This window comes from Sinohyriopsis cumingii, chromosome 4, assembly GCF_028554795.1.
Source record: "Sinohyriopsis cumingii isolate HCF-2022 chromosome 4, ASM2855479v2, whole genome shotgun sequence".
NCBI classification, from domain to species: Eukaryota; Metazoa; Mollusca; class Bivalvia; order Unionida; family Unionidae; genus Sinohyriopsis; species Sinohyriopsis cumingii.
This window is the reverse complement of record NC_142964.1, coordinates 139,677,369-139,697,588: the sequence shown is the minus strand read 5'-3', so window position 1 is coordinate 139,697,588 and position 20,220 is coordinate 139,677,369. Positions and strand designations below refer to the sequence as shown.

The 20,220-nt window shown below is 35.6% G+C and overlaps 1 protein-coding gene across 3 annotated transcripts in view; it reads right to left on the bottom strand.

Annotated features, from left to right (window-relative positions):
* LOC149802199 (monoglyceride lipase-like) overlaps positions 1–20,220 on the bottom strand; it is a 55,167-nt gene that overhangs the window by 7,506 nt on the left and 27,441 nt on the right. For all 3 annotated transcript variants that reach the window (XM_089956610.1, XM_089956609.1, XM_089956611.1), the window contains 3 exons: positions 17,109–17,198; positions 8,359–8,411; positions 3,181–3,343 (listed from right to left, as the gene is read on the bottom strand). In XM_089956610.1, coding sequence (XP_089812736.1) covers positions 3,181–3,343; positions 8,359–8,411; positions 17,109–17,198 — 306 coding nt within the window. The remainder of the gene's footprint in view (positions 1–3,180; positions 3,344–8,358; positions 8,412–17,108; positions 17,199–20,220) is intronic.

Here is a 20,220-nt window from a genome sequence, read left to right as displayed (position 1 = left end):
CTATACAGTCTGGATGGATGGATGGCTTGCACCGTTTCCGCATCTGCATGAAGGAGGGATGGTAGGCATCTTTGACATCCCTCATTAGATTAATCAACAATTCAACTAAATTCACAGATACAGTATATTCTGGCACTATTTTGCATTTTCAGAGGAGTGGAGAGGACATCTCAGCATCACCCTTCAATCAATGATTCTATTGTATTCATGAATACATTATGTTGCAGAACTATTTTGCATCATTTTGAGCGGTGGAGAGGCATCTACATATCTACTGAATTCACAGGTACAATATGTGTGTGTGTGTGATTTGGATTTTTAATGTAGCTTTAACAATGTTTTAATGATATCTGCAGTGTGACAGTTTATAGTGATGTTTAGCACTGGGGCATCATGCCACAGACATGTAGCATGATGTCCTACCCAGTCACATTATCCTGACACCAGGTTAATCAGTCCTAACACTAGCTTCTTAACGCTGAGCACCAAGCGAGGCAGCTGTAAGTACCATTTTTGTAAGTCTTTGGTATGACTCGGCTGGGGATCAAACCCACAACCTCCCGCATATGATGTGGATGATCTAACCACTAGGCTACCGGAACAGTGTAGGTACAATATGTTCTGGTGCTGTTTCTACATTCTGCAGGAGGGAGAGGGCATCTCATCCCCAATGAGATTAATCCCTGATTTGAGAAACATGTTCAAAGTATTGCTACAATGTACTGGAGCATGCTCGTTTTGCTAACCTTGAACTATTTTTTCAAATAGGTGGATATGGTATAATCAAACTTAAGTGGATGAGCAATTAATTTTATGTGTAAACACATCTCATGTACTTCCTTCCTGATCTTAAATTATTTACACTTCTTGCAACTGCCTGTCATCTCCGTAATGAAGAGGAATGCAATATTGCACACAACAAATATATGTATATAATGTGAAATAATGTAAACTGTATTACTGAAACAACCTGGAAGTGTAATAGCTGGTAAGGACAGCGTCTCTAAATTTCTCCAGGGAAAATGAATGATCCGTATCAAAATCACAGGTAATGATAATGAAAGGTATGATAATTGCAAACAATAAATTCACTGGAATTCACAAAGAATTTGCATGCACCAAATAAACCTCATTCTGACTGACTCTACTACTGAAAATGAAGTGTGGATGATTTAAATTTAAATTTAAATTTTAAAAGATGCAACTAGGCAATGCATTTGACAGAGAATGTATGATATACCGGAAAATGTGCATTGAGAAGTTTTGGTGTAATTCAAAATTATTTTCAATAATGTACACTTCAGATTAATGATACCTAGTTCAGTTACAAAAACTGCAATTGCAAACCAAGTCAATGGCTTAATGATAGACCTCAACTTGATATAATCTTTATGTTCTTTAACTCATATGGTTACACAATCATATCTACCACTATGGGCATTATTAAATTAAACACAATATGATCTCCAATGAATTTAATTGTCATCCTTCCTCATTTTGTGTCCATGCAATAAGAGTATCTGAACATTCCATTTCATACTTATGAACTGATGGATGATGTCTCTCCTTCACCTATGTCCTTTCCTTGTCAGATGACATATCCTGACAATGACGGAATGTAAAATAAAAAGCCTCATCATGGGGGTATGCTGGATGAAAAGCATGGGTAGATTAAAACGTCTGTAGAGCTATTCTGGTTCCTTGACCAACTCCACTGATTCAGAATCTATTAAGCCAAGCCCAGATCCAGACCAAATCCAATCAATACCATATCCAGACTTGATCACAACAATCATATTTTTGTAATTTTTGTTATTGTTCCAAGCATTTTTTATTTAAGTGTCTTTTCAGTAAGCCTTAAGGTATAAATCAGGGTTGGCAGGTCTGTTGGCCTTTTTAAACCAAACCAACAAGATTCTTCCTTAGCCTGCGCAGAACTTTTTTTTGTGTGTCAGTGACCTTGACCCTTGAACTTTTGTGGCTGAAATTAACAGGATTCTTCTTACCCCAAGTGCAAGACAGCCACAATATTTGGCAACAGTAGACCATGGAGAACTAGATTTATGGTGCAGAAACAATTGTTCTTCCTTCAATCACAGTAGTTGTTGTTGTTGTGGGGTTTAACGCCACATTTCAGCACACGATAGGCTATGCATGGCGGCCAGTATTAATGGTAGAGGAAGAACCTGGGAAAACCCCGGGAAGAACCACCGATCCACGAGAAGCTACTGGCGAGCTTTCTCACATACCCACATTAGCTGAATCCTGGACTCGAACCCATGCAGACAGAGATGAGATGGCAGTGATCCTTAACAGAGAGCGCTTTAGACCACTCGGCCACTCGGGGCCCCTCAATCACAGTAATCTTGATGTCTAACCTCATAACCAATTTGGATGTTTCCTTACATTAAGTACATGCCATCCACAAAGTTTGGTAATGACAGACAGTGGACAACTTTACTTACTGTGCAGAAACAAAACAACTAACTGACTGATGGACAGACATCACAATGTAATATGCTATAAAACTGAAAAAAGGGACCAAAGTGTAGTACTTCTGCCCTATCTCAGTCCAAACATGAATATTCCTATTTGAGATTTAATTTAATTTGCTTTTCTAAGAATGAAATTTAAAGAAATTTTGATCCAATAAATTTTTTAGTACCACAAAAGTGTCATACACATTTGGTTTCTAAATCTAGGCATATTTTCTGAGTGCAAATTTCTGCATTTGAACCCCATAGTACTCTTACCACATGATGTACTTTAATTAACTTTAAAATGCACATTCACACCAAAATAAAATAAACTGGATTCCATTTTAAAAACCAAATAATATCAAAGGCCTTTTGTGGGTTTATTGTTGTTGTTGGGTTTAACGCCATTTTTCAGCACACGATAGGCTATACATGGCGGCCAGTATCAATGGTGGAGGAAGAACCCAGGAAAACCCCGGAAAGAACCACCAACCCACGAGAAGCTACTGGCAAGCTTTCTCACATACCCACATTGGCCAAACCCGAGACTCGAACCCATGCAGACAGAGGTGAGATGGCAGTGATTCATAACGGAGAGCGCTTTAGACCACTCGGCAACCCGGAGCCCCCCCCCCCAATCCTTTTGTGGGTACAAAACAGGAGCAAAACCTAATGAAAGTATTGTGGTTTAAAGTATGAAGACCTTCAACTGCTTGTCCTTGCTCGTTGCTTTCTCTTGTAACATTTCTGACCCCTCTGGATCACAAAGAGCATCCAACTCTCCATGCAGGGTTAATATCGGCCAGTCTACTTTTTCCTGCTCCATCTTGATCTTTTCCAATGCACTGAGAAAAGCAAGACCCCATCTGTAAAAAAAAAAGCTTTTAAATATAAACTTCATTTGAAGTTGATTTTAAATGGTTGTTATAATAATTCCCATCTACTTCCAATGGCTTAAGTGCTAACTGCGGTGTTCCCTGAGCTAATGGAAATAGAAAACTAACAACCTTAAATGCATTTACAAATGGGTATAAAACCTGGGACAATAATACAATGTCTGAAGTCATATAATGGGGGGAAAGTTGGATTTACAATAATTGGTAATTATTAGTTCAAACACCTGCTGGAAGAAGGGGCAAGAATAAAGTCTTTCAGATCTAGTGAAATATAATGAACCATCTGAATAATCATGGTGTCAGTGACAGGTTTCTATAGCAACTAAGCACAAGTGTAACGAATTTCCATCTCCTTTACATATGAAAACATGTCAGGAACATTTCATATCATGACAAATAAGTCAAGAGCAACTCTAATTGCTTGCCATTATAAATCCCTAATCTTTCTAGATACTGCCTAAACTGAATTGAAATATGATTTATTAAAGAAATAAATGGTAACATTTATGTTTTTTAGGGTCCTAAGGTCCAGAAAAGTTGCCCCAATCTCAATGCTAAATATTTCACAATCATGTCAAATTCCTAATTTCAGCAGTTTCTCATGAACAATTTTATTCCCAACTGATCAAATTTATCCCCATTAAATAGTCCATCTTGATTACCATTTAATAGTCCACCTTGATTACCACTGAATAGTCCAGCTCAATTCCCATTAAATAGTCCACCTTGATTACCATTTAATAGTCCACCTTGATTACCACTGAATAGTCCAGCTAGATTCCCATTTAATAGTCCACCTTGACTACCATTTAATAGTCCAGCTTGATTCCCACTGAATTATCCAACCTGGTTCCCATTTAATTATCAATCCTGGTTCCCATTTAATTATCCATCCTGGTTCCCATTTAATTATCCATCCTGATTCCCATTTACTGGGCCAGCCTGATTCACATTTAATGGGCCAGCCTGATTCATTTTTAACAGTCCACCTTGATTACCATTTAATGGGCCAGCCTGATTCCCATTTACTGGGCCAGCCTGATTCCCATTTAATGGGCCACCTTGATTACCATTTAATAGGCCAGCCTGATTCCCATTTACTGGGCCAGCCTGATTCCCATTTAATGGGCCAGCCTGATTCACATTTACTGGGCCAGCCTGATTCACATTTAATAGTCCACCTCGATTACCATTTAATGGTCCAGCCTGATTCCCATTTAATAGTGCATCTTGATTCACATTTAATTATCCATCCTGATTCCCATTTAATGGTCCAGCCAGTTTCACATTTACTTACGAAAAACAACTGCAGATAATCAAGATGCTCTATACAAAAACACACTTTAAAGTCATTCGGGAGTGAAAAACAAAAACTGTTTAATTATATCTTGTCTTTCTTCTTTAACATCCAAATATATTTTAAAAATGATAGTACACATTGAACTTTTGCACATGGTTACCATCTGGAAAATTAATGTACAAAATTTGTTCAATATCAATAGTGCTTGTGAAGCAGAGTTACCAAGAAATGAATGGATTGATGCACTGACACACAAGGGTAGATATCACAAAATCACTGGCACTAAAGAATGGGGAAAAGAATTTCTGATGTGCTTAAAGTAGTCTGCTTTTGTAGATAAACACTTACTGCTCAGCTTGAAATAATGTGATCATTTTAACTAGGTGTATCAATGCAGTAAGATGTGAAATGAAGTGACTGCAAATTCTCTTATTAAATAATAATAAAGCAATTCTATAATTGTAATCACCCCAGCAAGCTGTGTGAAAAAAGTTATGTCATTGAAGAGGGAAAAAGTGTATGAGATTTATAAAAATCTTGAACAAAATACAACCTGCTGTAAATCAGCTGTTCAGACTTCTCCATATACTGTGAATCACTTTAAATTTAGGACTACTGACTGAGCAACATATCCTCTCATCCATGTACTGTCAATCATTATATATTCATGGCTACCAATTTTTATAGTTCATGTGAGTAAGATAGACCACAAATTCAACCAGAACAATGTTTGACGTAAACTGGTATTGCACACACATGCTGCCGTTGTAAAGAATCAATTAATTAATATTTATGGTGCGGAGAAATATACATCATGATATGTTTATGAAAAAACATAGAAACGTATTGATTACAATTTAATTTGCATGTAAAATATAATGAAATTGAAAGCTCTGTACTAAAGTAATAGTTCTATATGCTGCTAAATGCATGAAAATTATTAATGGTGTGTGTTCTTCTTTGCTTCCCAAAGTTCATTATAACCAAATTATAAAAATTATTATTATATGCTCATTTTTTTCCTTGTTAGCTATACATTGTCAGAATCGTTCGATATTACCCGATACTTAACTCGCACAACAATACACATATAGCATTCACGTGCATAAAAGAACTATTTTCTATTGTAAACAAACAATGGACGTAGATGCCAGCACTTTTGATTTGTACACAAATCATGTACACTCGTGTAAGAGGCTCTTTATGTTGTGGTTGTTAAACTTATTTCTGAATGAACTAAAACATGCTTCATGGACTGCAAAAAAACCCAGCTGTTTTGGCACCTTACGCGTTGATACAATGTTACGGATTTAGGCTAGCTACATTATATAAGATACGCAAGATAAGGTCCTTACAAATAACATACAAGTGACAAGTCATATACTCTCTTCTTTAGCTGGTGATAAGAATGGCAAAATAAAATATACTTACAGTTTTACATCCTGAATTTCCTCAAAATGTATCTTCCTAATTCTGCAAACCCGAATTACATGAGCCATGTCATAGGTTTTCAATCTGGATTACACTTTTCAAAATTCTGCTGTAATTTCAATGATAAGTGCAACTGCATCCTCCTTACTGCACTCAAAATGAAATAAGCATTAAATTCCATAGCGTCTTCATGATAACTGCAATTGAAAGACTTCATATTTTTCCCACATTATGATTTCAAACATTCAATGACAGAAACAGAAACACATTTACAGATGTAAACACGCTTCTCCCGTGCCACTTCAATCCGATGTATTTCATGTATAATTTGCACAGATGAATCCAGTCCAAAATCACAAACTTTTGTTGAATCGAAACAAAATACCAAAATATATTCATTCCAGATCAAATGGAAAAGTTGTTGCAATGCGCATTCATTCACAATTTGAGTGCAAATTTCAATTTTAAATAGACACACCATTTTCTTTTGAAAGTTATGTCGAGCGCACAACTAAGTTCAAATTTATCTGTGCAGAGCTATGTGCGCATTAATAATGATGTCATTGTGTAATGACAAATCTGCACTTGTGTATTTAGTTTGGAATACGGTATTCATTAATTTACGTTGTTTCTTGTAGTGTATTTTGTTTATATAATTAAACCTTAGGTAGAATTAAAAAAATGAGCATATAATTAAAAGGTTATTGCATTTGTATGGTAAAATAAGAACTCGTTTTGTTGGCAAGATATACTGCACTCCCAAGGTCATCCAGTATTCCATCCCAAAACTCGTTTATATTTTCCCATACAAATGCAGTAACCTATAAATACTCACTTTAACTTTATGCAATCCAATGAAATAAGCACACATCCAACAGCATTCAAGTTCAAGAAAGTTCAATGTCAATTACAGGTTATGCCTTTTACAAGCACACACAAACTATACAGCCATTGCTACAAAAATTTACTCACAAATATTACATTGGTGTATTTGATAAAAAGGAATTAATTATCTTGAACCTGTGCACATTTGATGAATTTTTAAAACCCTATTTAGCTATTATTTTATGAACAATTAGTGGCACTGCTGTTTTTCAATTATTTTTCTACACAATGATCCTTACTTGAGGACCTATATTCACTAAAGATTAGCACAAACAACACATCAGCCAATACTGTAATTTAGTGAATTTGGATTCCATGGACCCTATGTATGTAAAAATATCAGTTTTAAAATGGTTAAATCATCTTTCAAATTATCATCCTTCACTTAAAAGCACTGGGTAACTTCCTTAAATGGTTCACCTGCTCAACTAAAAGTAATGGCCATTCTATGGAGATGGCCATATTACAGAGGCTTGACCATTATTAGAATGGCCTTATTTGGAACAAAATATGTGGTCAGTTGGTACTGGAGATCAATCTACTGACAGAGTGGTCAATCTGTAGTGGAGACTGGGTTACAAACAGAAAGGTCAATTTTTAGTTGATACCAGATTACAGAGGAAGCACTTCAGAGATGTTTCACTGTATAAGCTGTAACTTGTAAAGATTCTTCAGTTGCAAGAAAAAAAATTTCTCACCCTTCGCACCTAAGCTTTATTCAACACATCTGAACACCATTAAAAGATCGAACATGCATTTGGCTGGAGTTATCTTTCTACATTAATTATGGGGGCCCCAGTGTCCATGTAATCTTAAGTGCTTGCCTTTGCTGATCACTGTCATCTCAGTTATATCCCGGTGGGTTCAAGTCTAAGGCTTGGCCAATGTGGGTATGTGAGAAAGCTTGCCAGTAGCTTCCTGTGGGTGAGTGGTTCTTACCGGGGCTTTTCTGGATTGTTCCTCCACCAGTAATACTAGCATGCCATGCACTGAAAAGTGGCTTTAAATGCAAAACAACAAAGACTATATAAATACTGTTTGAATTTAAAATTTATGCTGAAGGGATGGACAAGGTACTTATGAAATATCCTAATAAAATTACCTTCCTATCAGAAAGTCTTTCTTAGAAATAATTTGATGAAAGTGAGCATTTTTTCCATGGTTAATTGCTAAGCACTTCACATCTGTGCTATGAAAATGTACCCTATATACTGTCTATAATCAAGAATGTGCAGTGGACATTCAGTGTTACCTTTGACCATCTTTTACATCTTGGTCAGTTTTTCGTTCAGGTCAGGAGATTCATGTTGCAAAACAAAGGAAGAATGGGGCATTCATATTTTATGAACACATTTCCAGGTGTACTTACCTTGCTTTTATACCACCATGATATACCAGAGGGTCGTCATCGTATTTCTTGACCTTAACAAAGAAGAAAACAGTTAAAATGCAAAAGATCATCTCTGATAAACATAAATGATGAATGATGCCTATGAGAGGCATGTATTTTAAGAACAGCAACCATGTTTGTGATGAAGATAAGTATAAATGTCAAAGCTATGTGTATGCACAGGGATTCCATTAATGGATCACATCGGTGCTTTATATGCCCCAACTTTTCCTCCAGAATTCTACCACCAGACAGTCCAGGGAGTTTCCTCTCTTCCAGCTATATGCAAAAACAATAAACCAGTCATCCCAAGTATTAGGTATCTCTGCCACTTGAGCCTCTGTACCTCTTTAACTGATTTACAATCCCCATATAAGAAAAATACTGACTCACATACCACTTCCTGTCTAGAAATCATTAACATGTCAACCTGGTGTGGACACTGGCAATGGAATATCTAAATTGATTGTGTTAGTCCATAATTTAGGCATATCTTAGCGACCTGTCCATAAATTACATTTATTACCATTTGACCTATATAATGCCACTAGCATTTAAACTGATCAAAGCCATCTTCTTGATGAACATACATGTGTAGTGAATCTGAAAGATTACCGTGACTGGCCAACACAGAGTATTTGCCAACTAAAGGTGTATATTTCACAACTTTAGTAGGCAAAAGACTTCAAAGGATACGTACGCTAGTCACTTCAACTCTGCTGAGACTGGTACTGCTCACATTGTTTTCAATAAATCATGCTAGACATCCTCACCAATTTTAAGCAAGAAGTTTGACTCAGCTGTGCAAGGTTGTGTTGGCAATGGTGAGAAAGTAACAAAATGACACAGACTTATGATTAACTGATTCGACTGTCCTTGGAAAGTTAACCTGAGATTATCATATATATTCATAATAATTATTTGTGTGGCAACATTAGCAAAAGGCCGGATTAATAAGCAACATTGTTAAATAACTTGTTCATAATTCTGAATTGGCAGATTGAATAAGAATATGAGTTATTACAAAATGCATGCATGGGAAAAGGTGGAATTTATAAATGATACACAAACTTTTGGTTTGGTGTTAAGAATAATATTTTTTAAAAAAGCTTTTGAAATATTGTAAATCTTTTATGGAAAAATGAATTAGCTTTTTATTTTTAAAATTGTTACATTTTTTTTTCTTTTTCTTTGTGACATATTTTTTGGTCAATATGTTTTCCCAATATTTTCAACACTCTGCAGCCACAAAACTCAAGAGAAAGGTAGTATGAAAACATATCTCCTGGGCTTATCAATCACTGTAACTAAATGATATTCCCAGGGTCTTTACTACAGACATTACCACACACCATAAGCTTTTTAATTACACTGTAAGGCAGTGTTAGCAGATATGACCTTTAGAATAAATTCTGTATTGCCCAGACCCTTCCTAAAAGACAAAAACTAGCAGCAACAACTAACTTTTATTATCTTCCACCATGACTTGTATAAGAACCTGATCAAAGACAATTTTACCTTTGGTCTTGACCAGAACTGACCATCAATTAAATGTTAGGTGATTTTGAGGCATCAAGTACTTGTTGTCAATTTCAAGTTGAATAAAACACTGTTGCTGGGAAAACTTCCATACTAACATTTAAAAAAACAGAAATATCATTCTTATAAATAAAGTTTACAATGATGTTAATAAAAACTGAAGCAACTGCAAATCAAGCGCAAAAAATGACATGTTTTCTAATAATTTAATAATTAAAGTACTTAATGATTTATTATTTGTTAAAACTTCTAACACCATGTGTTGAATGCTTTCATAGTACATATCACAAATATGTGGCCACAATCTTTGGATTAAAAAAAAAACATCCAGCAAGACCCATTAGAATTTTGGCATCCCTGATATTAGCACATAGTTAAGTAAATCTGAATAAATTTATATTTCAGGGTAAGTGCAATGGTGTGACATCAAGAAATGAAATATCAACGGAATTCCTTGTACATACATGTATGCATGCTTGTATGTGTGTGTGTGTGTGTGTGTGAATGTATGTATGTATGTATGTACATATGTAAACATATGTACCTATGTACATATGTACATATGCATGCATGCAATAAATACATACACACACATGTACATACATATGCACACTGCTTCCTTCACCAGATTAAGATTGGGGGGCAAAAGTATGGGAGATAATGCAGCAAGCAGTATGATGGGCAAAAGACTCCATAAGATGCAGGGCATGTGTTTTGAGGAACGTGATTGCTCTCATGCACTCCTTAAACTTCTACCAGGAGAGCAATCCATCGCTCTCCCAAATCTCATTGTTCAAAACAAAGACTTCCAGATATCTGAGCAAACTTCTCAATTTCTGTCCCAGATTTCATGGCAGTTGCCTTTCACAAATACTTATATGTTTACAGGTTCCAGAAATTTGATATATGACATCATGTGCTGTAAATGACGATATGCCATAAACGATGATATGCCATAAACGATGATATGCCATAAATGATGTTGCAAATGTTTGAGAGAGAATAATTCTAGTCAACACTACCAGAAAAGCATTTCACGGCTCTCCTGCATTTTACAAAACACAAACCATGAAGATGAAATAAAATGATGCATTAAATAAGTTGGAAATAAAAAATTCCTAGTGTTAAAAAAAAGAAACGTAAAGGGTGAAGTACACACAAAAATGATTGTACTCCGTGCTTAAAATTAGGACATTAAATAAGTGTGAAACCAATAGTTGATAACTATGCAATTGCTTAAACATAGTTCATACTCAGCAATAGGTGACCCATCTCTACCATCCTACAAAAACGTAGTCTGCATTAAGATGTTTCAGCTACATGTTGATACAGCACATGTCAACCAATCAAAATAATTTCAGCTGTCACATGTAGCATTTTTGTTCAACAATTCTTAGTTTGGAACAGCGAAAGATATCATGGATATTTATAATGATTCTCATTTTCAAAAATTTCACCACCTTGATTTGTGCATTATTCCGTACCTTCTAACAAGAACTTTTTAATATGGATTTCTTGCTTTTCAGTGTGTTTTTAAAGTGTGCTTTGCTTTGTGCACTATTTCATACCTTCAGACAAGAACTTTTTAATATGGATTTATCGCTTTTTGGTGCGTTTTTTAAGAGTGCATTGCTTTGTGCATTTTTCCGTACCTTCTAACAAGAACTTTTTAATATGGATTTATTGCTTTTTGGTGTGTTTTTTAAGTGTGCTTTGCTTTGTGTACTATTTCATACCTTCAGACAAGAACTTTTTAATATGGATTTATCGCTTTTTGGTGTGTTTTTTAAGAGTGCACTGCTTTGTGCACTATTTCCGTACCTTCAGACAATAACTTTTTAATACAGATTTATCGCTTTTGGGGTTTTGTTTAAAGTGTGCTTTGTTTTGTACATTATTCTGTACCTTCAGACAAGAACTTTTTAATACAGATTTATTGCTTTTGGGGTTTTGTTTAAAGTGTGCTTTGCTTTATAAATTATTCTGTACCTTCAGACAAGAACTTTTTAATACAGATTTATTGCTTTTTGTTTCTTAAGTGCCATCTAAACCTTTAAGTCAGGATTTTAGGTTGCACATCAATGCATGCCTTTTTTTGTAAACAGTGGCACCACAGAGCAAGTGACAACAGGTATAGTTTCTATATTGTTTAAACAATCTTTTTGACTTGACGTCTCAGTGCGTGAAGCAAGGATTGGAGGCAACTGGTATTAAGGGACTATTCATCCTTGTACACGAAACAATGATTATAAATTCAGTTTTTTCTCAAAACAACCGAATTCATTACCACACAATTTAATCACAACTGCTGAATCTTCAACAAACCAAAATGGGTAACTTTTCACGCATGTATGGATGGATACATTTATTCAAGTTTCATTCTGAAGGTTGATGCAGCGTGGTGCATGCAAAATGTCAGCATGCTGTATCACCAAAACAAATCAATATATCTCCTTTTAATCTAAATTTAATGCATACTCATTTGGGATAGGTGCTGCAACTTCTGCATCTAACTAGGGATCAATGTCCATGTGATTCAAATGCTGTGATGTTTGACCACAATTCATATAATCCTAATATCATAACCTCGAATAATGTCATTGTACAGGCACATCGGTCATGGGTAGATCAAGGTGATTTTATGGACAGATTCATCTACTGTATCACATGCAGTTTTATTACATATTAGTGCATTCATTTGTGGTTATCATACAGTATGCATCAGTGTATTTCTCCTGTGATCATTAGATTTGTGTTGGATGATAGTCGATGTATTACTGTATATTGTGATCATTCAGATTCACTGTACAGATTTATTCCCCTTGGATCTGATAATTTAAATTCACTGTACAGATTTATTCCTCTTGGATGTGATAATTTAGATTCAGTCAACGGATGTATTCCATTGCCAATTGTATGCATTCACAATGCCACTTACACCCACAGATGGTGTCACTTCTTAAAGGGCATTCAACTATTATGCCCATATGCTTATACAGCTTCCTATTTACTGTATATCAGCTGGTTATCACCGTAATCATTGCGTCAGATTTCTAGAGTTTTCAAAATCAGTGTCCCTATATACCTTGTTTTCGCCATTTCCAGCTCAACATGCAGCTGACACTCTTAACAACCCTTCAAACTCCCACATTTCTCTTTCCAAGCTATTAGTATAAGCAGATCACTGATAGATAACTGACTGACAGATCACTGATAGACAGATCACTGATAGACAGCTCACTGATAGAGAGATCACTGATAGACGGATAACTTATAGACAGATCACTGATAGGCAGATCACTGATAGATCACTGATTGACAGATCACTGCTCATTGAGTAGTGACTGCCAGGATGAAATTTGCCCATTTTGCTAGAATGTAAAAGCACAATTAAGTTTTAACTGAACATATATTACATATATTGCGTACCGTTTAAGTTTGAACTTAATTTCTTATTTGCCAGTACATCATGGATCTTTCTCTGGCTCCTTGATGTATTCCTCCATGGGTCTTTCCCCGGATATCATGTCATTGTTTGCAAGTAAATGTAACTATGCTTGTAACCAGTGTTTGGAGATATTGTCCGGTGGAGTAAATCTTATGATCAGGTTGAGGTACGTGCACAAGATTTGTTACATCAGTACCACAATCTTCACATGGAGGTGTTTTCTGATGCAGATGCTGTACTTAACCTTAAGCTATTCTGAAAATTAAAATACCAAGTACATCCCTACCTTTCATACTTCTGACATTTCTTGTGTATTTTGCCTGTTAAGTTCAGTTCTGTCACATAACCAGCTTCATGCATTTCACTTTTCTCACAGTACTTCCATCCCTCACATACTATAATACCCACATACTTCATACCAGCTTCCTGCAGAGCATGTATGGTGTATTGGATGCAGCTGTTCTCATCATAGCAGTCTTCAGAGTTAGACTTCCCAAACAGTACTATGGTTATCAGTGTTCCAGCATGCCTTGTATCATCCCTTGTGGTGCCATATGCAGGCATTATGCCCGAGTGGCCGAGTGGTCTACAGCGCTCACCGTTCCAGATCACTGCCATCTCACCTATGCGTGGGTTTGAGTCCAAAGCTCGGCTAGCGTGGGTACATGGGAAAGCCAGCCAGTAGCTTCTCGTGGGTCGGTGGTTCTTCCCTGGGTTTTCCAGGGTTCTACCTCCACCAGTTATACTGGCCGCCATGTATAGCCTATCTTGTGCTGAAAAATGGCGTTAAACCTTAGAACAACAACAAAGCAGGCATTGGACACTCTGCACAACTCTATTAACTCCACAAGACTCTTCTCATGCATTTGTGCCGATAAATTCCTGGCTGATACAGTTTGCTGTGAGATTTGCCACATGTGATGTGATCATTTCAGCTTTACACTAGTGCTATTAACTCATTTGTGCAATATTTGCATGCTGTTTCTTGCCAATATCGGTGCATTTTATGCTATTACATAATTATACCTTTCTTATTGGAGCATTGTTAATATGACTGCTGTTAATTATGTCACCGAACATTGTAGGCTTCCCCACAAAATTTAATTCTCGGGGGACAAAAGCCAAGACACATCAGTTCTCATTGAGCATTCACATCATTCCAATTAAATTTTTCCCCAAGAATCAAATGTCAGTGCTATGTATTGTATCTTCAAACTAAAATTATTACGTGAATTCCACATGGTTGCCCTTGACATCCCAAATGTACTTTGGACAGCCGAGCGTTCACTGGGCTCCTTCAGTTTCTGCAGAATAAACATTACTCAAGCGTTATCCATAACATTCTGTCAGGGAGCATCACAACCCAGCTGTGACCTTTTGCAAAGCCCTGCCATGCCCATTACTATTACATTTGAAAACTCACATCTGTTGTCTAATTTTGAACTTCAAATTAGTTATTGTTATAAAGTTTTCACGTTCCGTTCCAAGAGAATAAATGGGAAACTGATGAATCACATTTTTCAGAGTTTTGACATTGATTAAATATATATGTTTAGTATCATAAATTAGGGAACCATGGGGACTCAGATTTGACATTAATTATATATTTTTGGTATCATCAATTGGGAAATCATGGGGACTCAGTTTTGACATTGATTAAATCATACATGTTTGGTACCATAAATTGGGGAATCATGGGGACTCAGTTTGACATTGACTAAATCGTATACATTTGGTATCATAAATTGGGGAATCACGGGGACTCAGACAAGTAATCCAAAAGTCATGGGTTCTGTAGTCTTGCCTGGGTCAGCTGCCTCAGTTTGTCTTCAAGTAAGTCACTCAGGTCCCATTCACTCATAATATAGCCAACAATGTGTTAAAAGAGCAGTTAAAATCCACAGAAAAAAGTGTAATCAGTGCTTACATTCCTTAAAGCATCTGCCTACTACTGATTTTAAAAACAAAAACCATCAAGGATATAAAAATTCACAATATTCAGTCACTTTATTCATTAATTATTTCTAATTTGACTGTCACCTGGGAGCTTCTAACACTGTTGTTTCCTTTGTGTTTCAGTCCAAACAAGGAATTCTTCATTGAGTAGGTGAGTCTGACGTAAGGGAAGATGTCATTAATAAGTTCTAAATAATTAATGATTACCCTTTTTATTTTTTGGGGGGTGAGAAATACTAGAACTAAACATCACGAACATTGGATGCAGAGGACAGGCACGCATAGTCCAAAGAAAATGCACCTCTTCAATGAGAATGGACCTCTCCAGAAATCAGAAATTGACAGTGAGCAGACTAGGTTTTTTTAATCTCTGTTTGGATTTAATACAAACAAAATGACATGATAGAGACCCTCTGATGATAATCAGGTTACAGATTTAGAAATGAACAAACTCAAAATTTAATCCAGGTCAGTGAAGCATAAAATATGCTCAACATTTACCTACTACTGCAATGATGCAGTACTGCTCATAAAGATGCATTCCAAGGTTTCAGGACTCAATATATAATAGTACACACAGAACACAAAAAATGAGCTTGGAGCTAAATGTAACAAGTTAATCCATGCCAGTTAAATGTGAAATATAGGTCACAGTGATTCTTTTGGTATGGATGTGGTACTAAGAGATTATGAGGCCCATTTCAAACAGTTGCCTGGGACCTAGTTGGCATTCAGTGTAGATATACATGTGTGATGGCAATGCCAACACCGGTGATGGGGTTAGTGCAATAGCATATTACTACATCATAAAGGTGAGCTAAAACCATTTACTGACAAGTAAAATTAACAATTTCATTAGACATTTGGCAACAAAGTGTAATTTATTTTTCAGTAATCATTTTAAATTTAAACGTTTTAGGGATTTTATCAATTAATGACTAGATAATTTTGCTATGCATCAAAAACTTTTCACTCCAGTTTTTGAGGCTGTGTAAATATGAAAATGCATTGCTTATTGATTATACAGTTCATGAATGGTAGTTATGCTTCCAAATATTTAGTAAACACTATGCAGAAAATGTTAAAAACTTAAACAAGATTTTCAATAGACCTTAACATTCCTTAAGGGTCTGAGGGAGGGTAAAGGTATGGGGATATATAACCCTAGAATTCAAGAATGGCAGATATTTTTCCAAGATGTGAGATTTATAACCAAACAGAAAAACCTACTTAATCATTTAGCATCCTTACAATGATAGCAGAATTAGTGATCTCTAAGTATCGCATCTGTTAAAACAGGTGAAACAAACACTTTTTGGTTTTATCCAGAAAACTGCCAGTGATATAAAAAAGAAAATTCAATTTTCTAAGCGCATCTAGAAAATTGAAACTATTTAGGCTGGAATAATCTTCTATTTCTCCCGATTTGGGATTGACATAAAACGGACAACATTAAAACCTTCATATCTTTACAAAAAATTGGGGCAATTAAAATAATTTTCTTTTTCCAGCTAACTTGACAATGGCTGCTGTAGATTATTCCAGTCATGTTGTCAAAACCTTTTTAATAATATGGCTTTTTTTGTAATTGTTGAATTTGTTTTCAATAGCATCTGATGGGGACTAATACAACATACATCCTTTACTGATAATGAGTAGATCAAAGATAATAATAATAATAATAATAATAATAATAATAATAATAATAATAATAATAACAATAATAATGATCTTCCTCTTGATGCTTGATCAGACATGAACTATTCATCAAAAACATGCTTATTACCACAGCCTTGTCCCTGGATATAGTTGCACTGTCAAGTTTAATGACAGGAAGTTGAGGCAACAAACGAGCCAACAGCTTTCCCATGAAAATCTGAAATTATACAAATATTTTCTGTAAAAGCACAAGTTATTTATTGTTCTTGTTATTGTTTCTGTTGTGGGTTTAACACCAATTTTCAGCACATGATAGACTATACATAGCAGCCAGGATATCTGATGGAGAAAGAAAAAAAACAGGAAAGAACCACCAAACCACAGGAGCTAGTGCCAAGCTTTCTCACATAACAGTGTTTCCTGAACCTGAGTATAGAACCCGTACAGAGGTGAGATGTCGGTGATCTATAAAGGCAAATGTCTTCAACCACTTCGCCACCTGCCCCCCACCCCCATTATTTGTGATTTTTATCAAAATAAGAAGTCTTTTTCTCATAGTCTTGACAACTGTTTCAATATATTTCCAGACAACCTTTCAGAAAATTTGGATATACTGCAAAGCAAGTTCTTAAGAACAAAGATATTTCATTTTCTCTTATTTGTTCTTTTGTGCTGCACGACAGTAGATAGAAGAGTCAAAACAAATGGATTTACTACAATTGAAGTCCTAAAGTTTAAAAAATGCGATAGAGACATAAAATGTTCAGTGTAAAATTAAATTCTTTAAAACTTTTTATATCTGCTATGACCTATGTAGATAGTGGTAGAAGAGGAAACTTGGGTAATGGTCCTTACAAGAACGTGCAAATAGGATCATATTAGTGATGAAATGGAAATAGACTGTCACCTTTTTAACTGAAATTTCAATAAGTCATTACAACCAGGGTTAATTGCAATTTCAATAAGTCATTACAACCAGGGTTTAATTAAAATTTCAATGAGTCATTACAACCAGGGTTTAGGGTCCTAGAGTGGCCGAATGGTCTAAAGTGCTCTCCGTTATAGATCACTGCCATCTCACCTCTGTCTGCATGGGTTCGAGTCTCGGCTTCAGCCAATGTGGGTACGTCAGAAAGCTTGCCAGTAGCTTGTCATCGGTCAATGGTTCTTTGCGGGGGTTTTCCTGGGTTATTCCTCCACCATTAATACTGGCCGCCATGTATAGCCTATCGCGCGCTGCAAAATGGCATTAAACCCTACAACAAAAATAACAACAACCAGGGTTTAATTGCAATTTCAATAAGTCATTACAACTGGGGTTTCAATGTGGCACTTAAGTGCTCTATTTATGCTAAATAACTTCCAACATAAGTCATTACCCGGTACAGTATACTTGCACTGCAAATACACCTTGTAAAATTTTTATATAAATTAACTGCAGCCAGTAGGAATTTGTTTCTCTATTGTAAGGAATAGCAATAAAAACACAACAATGATGATACAGAATAATTTGTCACCCTTGGTATAGGCTGTTTATGACCACCAATCTTTACAGCATTAAACTGGATATATTCTATGATGCCCGATTCCAGGATTCAAACTCATTTCTAAAACATCATGCTGAAGAATCAACAGAACACATTAAAATTTCATATTTTTTCCAAGCCCTAGTTTGTTTTATTTCAGTCTATCTTTCCATTAAATTGAAAAAATTCCCCTCTCTCCCCTTTATCAAATGGAAGGGGGAGAAGGAGGAAGGTAGGGGAGATTAGTCACATTTAATTTTCGGAGACTAAACATATGTAAAGTATTAGTGGTTGGTATGAAAGGACTCAATGCCATAAAAGTCTACAGATACAGTTATTAGTTCCAATCTGTTATAAAGGAGTCTCTAAATTAAGTAAAAGCTGTACAGGTCATGTATGCACATTTACACAAAATAAATTAGATACAAATTGTGGTTCTAAAATTTAACATTAATTTTGTCTAATCAAGCCTGAATATTGAATGCTCTGCACCTTATCTGTCAACAAGAATCTTCCAGCTGAAAAATGTTCGACCACTATGGACTTTTACAAAAGTGGCCATGTACTAAGATGGGTCAGGAAAAGAACATGTCGCGTCAAATTGTCACAAAATAGGGTAATAAAAATTTGTTTATCAACATGACTAGCTTTCATTGTGACAGCACAGCACATGGCATTCAATCCAGAATGTACTGGATCACTCCTTAGATTGATCTCATCCAAAGATGTCCATGCACTTTAACAGTGATTTTGCCATATTTACTTCTCAGAGACAGTTAATAATTACCTTCTAAAGGAATAAAGATGCATCAGGATGCAAATAAAGTGAATAGTTGCCATTTAAAGGTATGTAAAATAAAAAATTTAAAAAAAATTAATACCCATTACTAAAATAATTGATACTGAATGGGTATATGGCCTGTATGACTTTTACTATAACTTAGGATGTTCCTTGCTACTTTACAATGGGGCACATATTTCTTAATTTTTAGAAACTTCTGAAAAAAATGGTGGACTTTTCTGGCAGAATACATTAAGAAAGTTGTCTAAATTGGAAGCAGGGTTTAACTTATTATTTGATCCAAAAAAGCCCTGGAATTTGTTTTTGTCAACCCCACTAATAGGTCTTAAAGCTGTATATTTAATTTTAGAGACATCAACATTGACCGACTGAATGATTATAAGAAAACAAGTACTTGTTATTGATGTTGATTTTTGTAATCGTCAACATGGATCTGGTAGCGTTATATACATGATGACCACAAATTCGCTAGATAAAAAAAAAGGATAACTGCACTCATTAACACAGCAACAAGTATTATTAAAGACTGTGTCTTAATTTACCTCATTTGGTGAAGCTGACAGCATTTCCCAGGAAAATAAAACACTGGAATCCAAACTTGTACAAGTTCTTATCATAATAAAGCTGCCTGACTCAATTCCAACAACACTATGCGTGTATGTGTGTAGCTGTGTGATTTGGGTTTTTAATGTAGCTTTAACTATTTTTTTTAGTCATATTGCTACAATGTTGGCAGCACTGGGGCATCATTTTGCAGACATGTTGCATGATATCCGACACAGGTGAATTATCCTGACACCAGGCCAACCAGTCCTAACACTAACCTCCTAATGCTGAGTGCCTAGCGAGGCAGCTGTTAGTACCAGTTTTATAAGTCTTCACAACCCTAGGTAAAGTTCTGCCTAGGAACC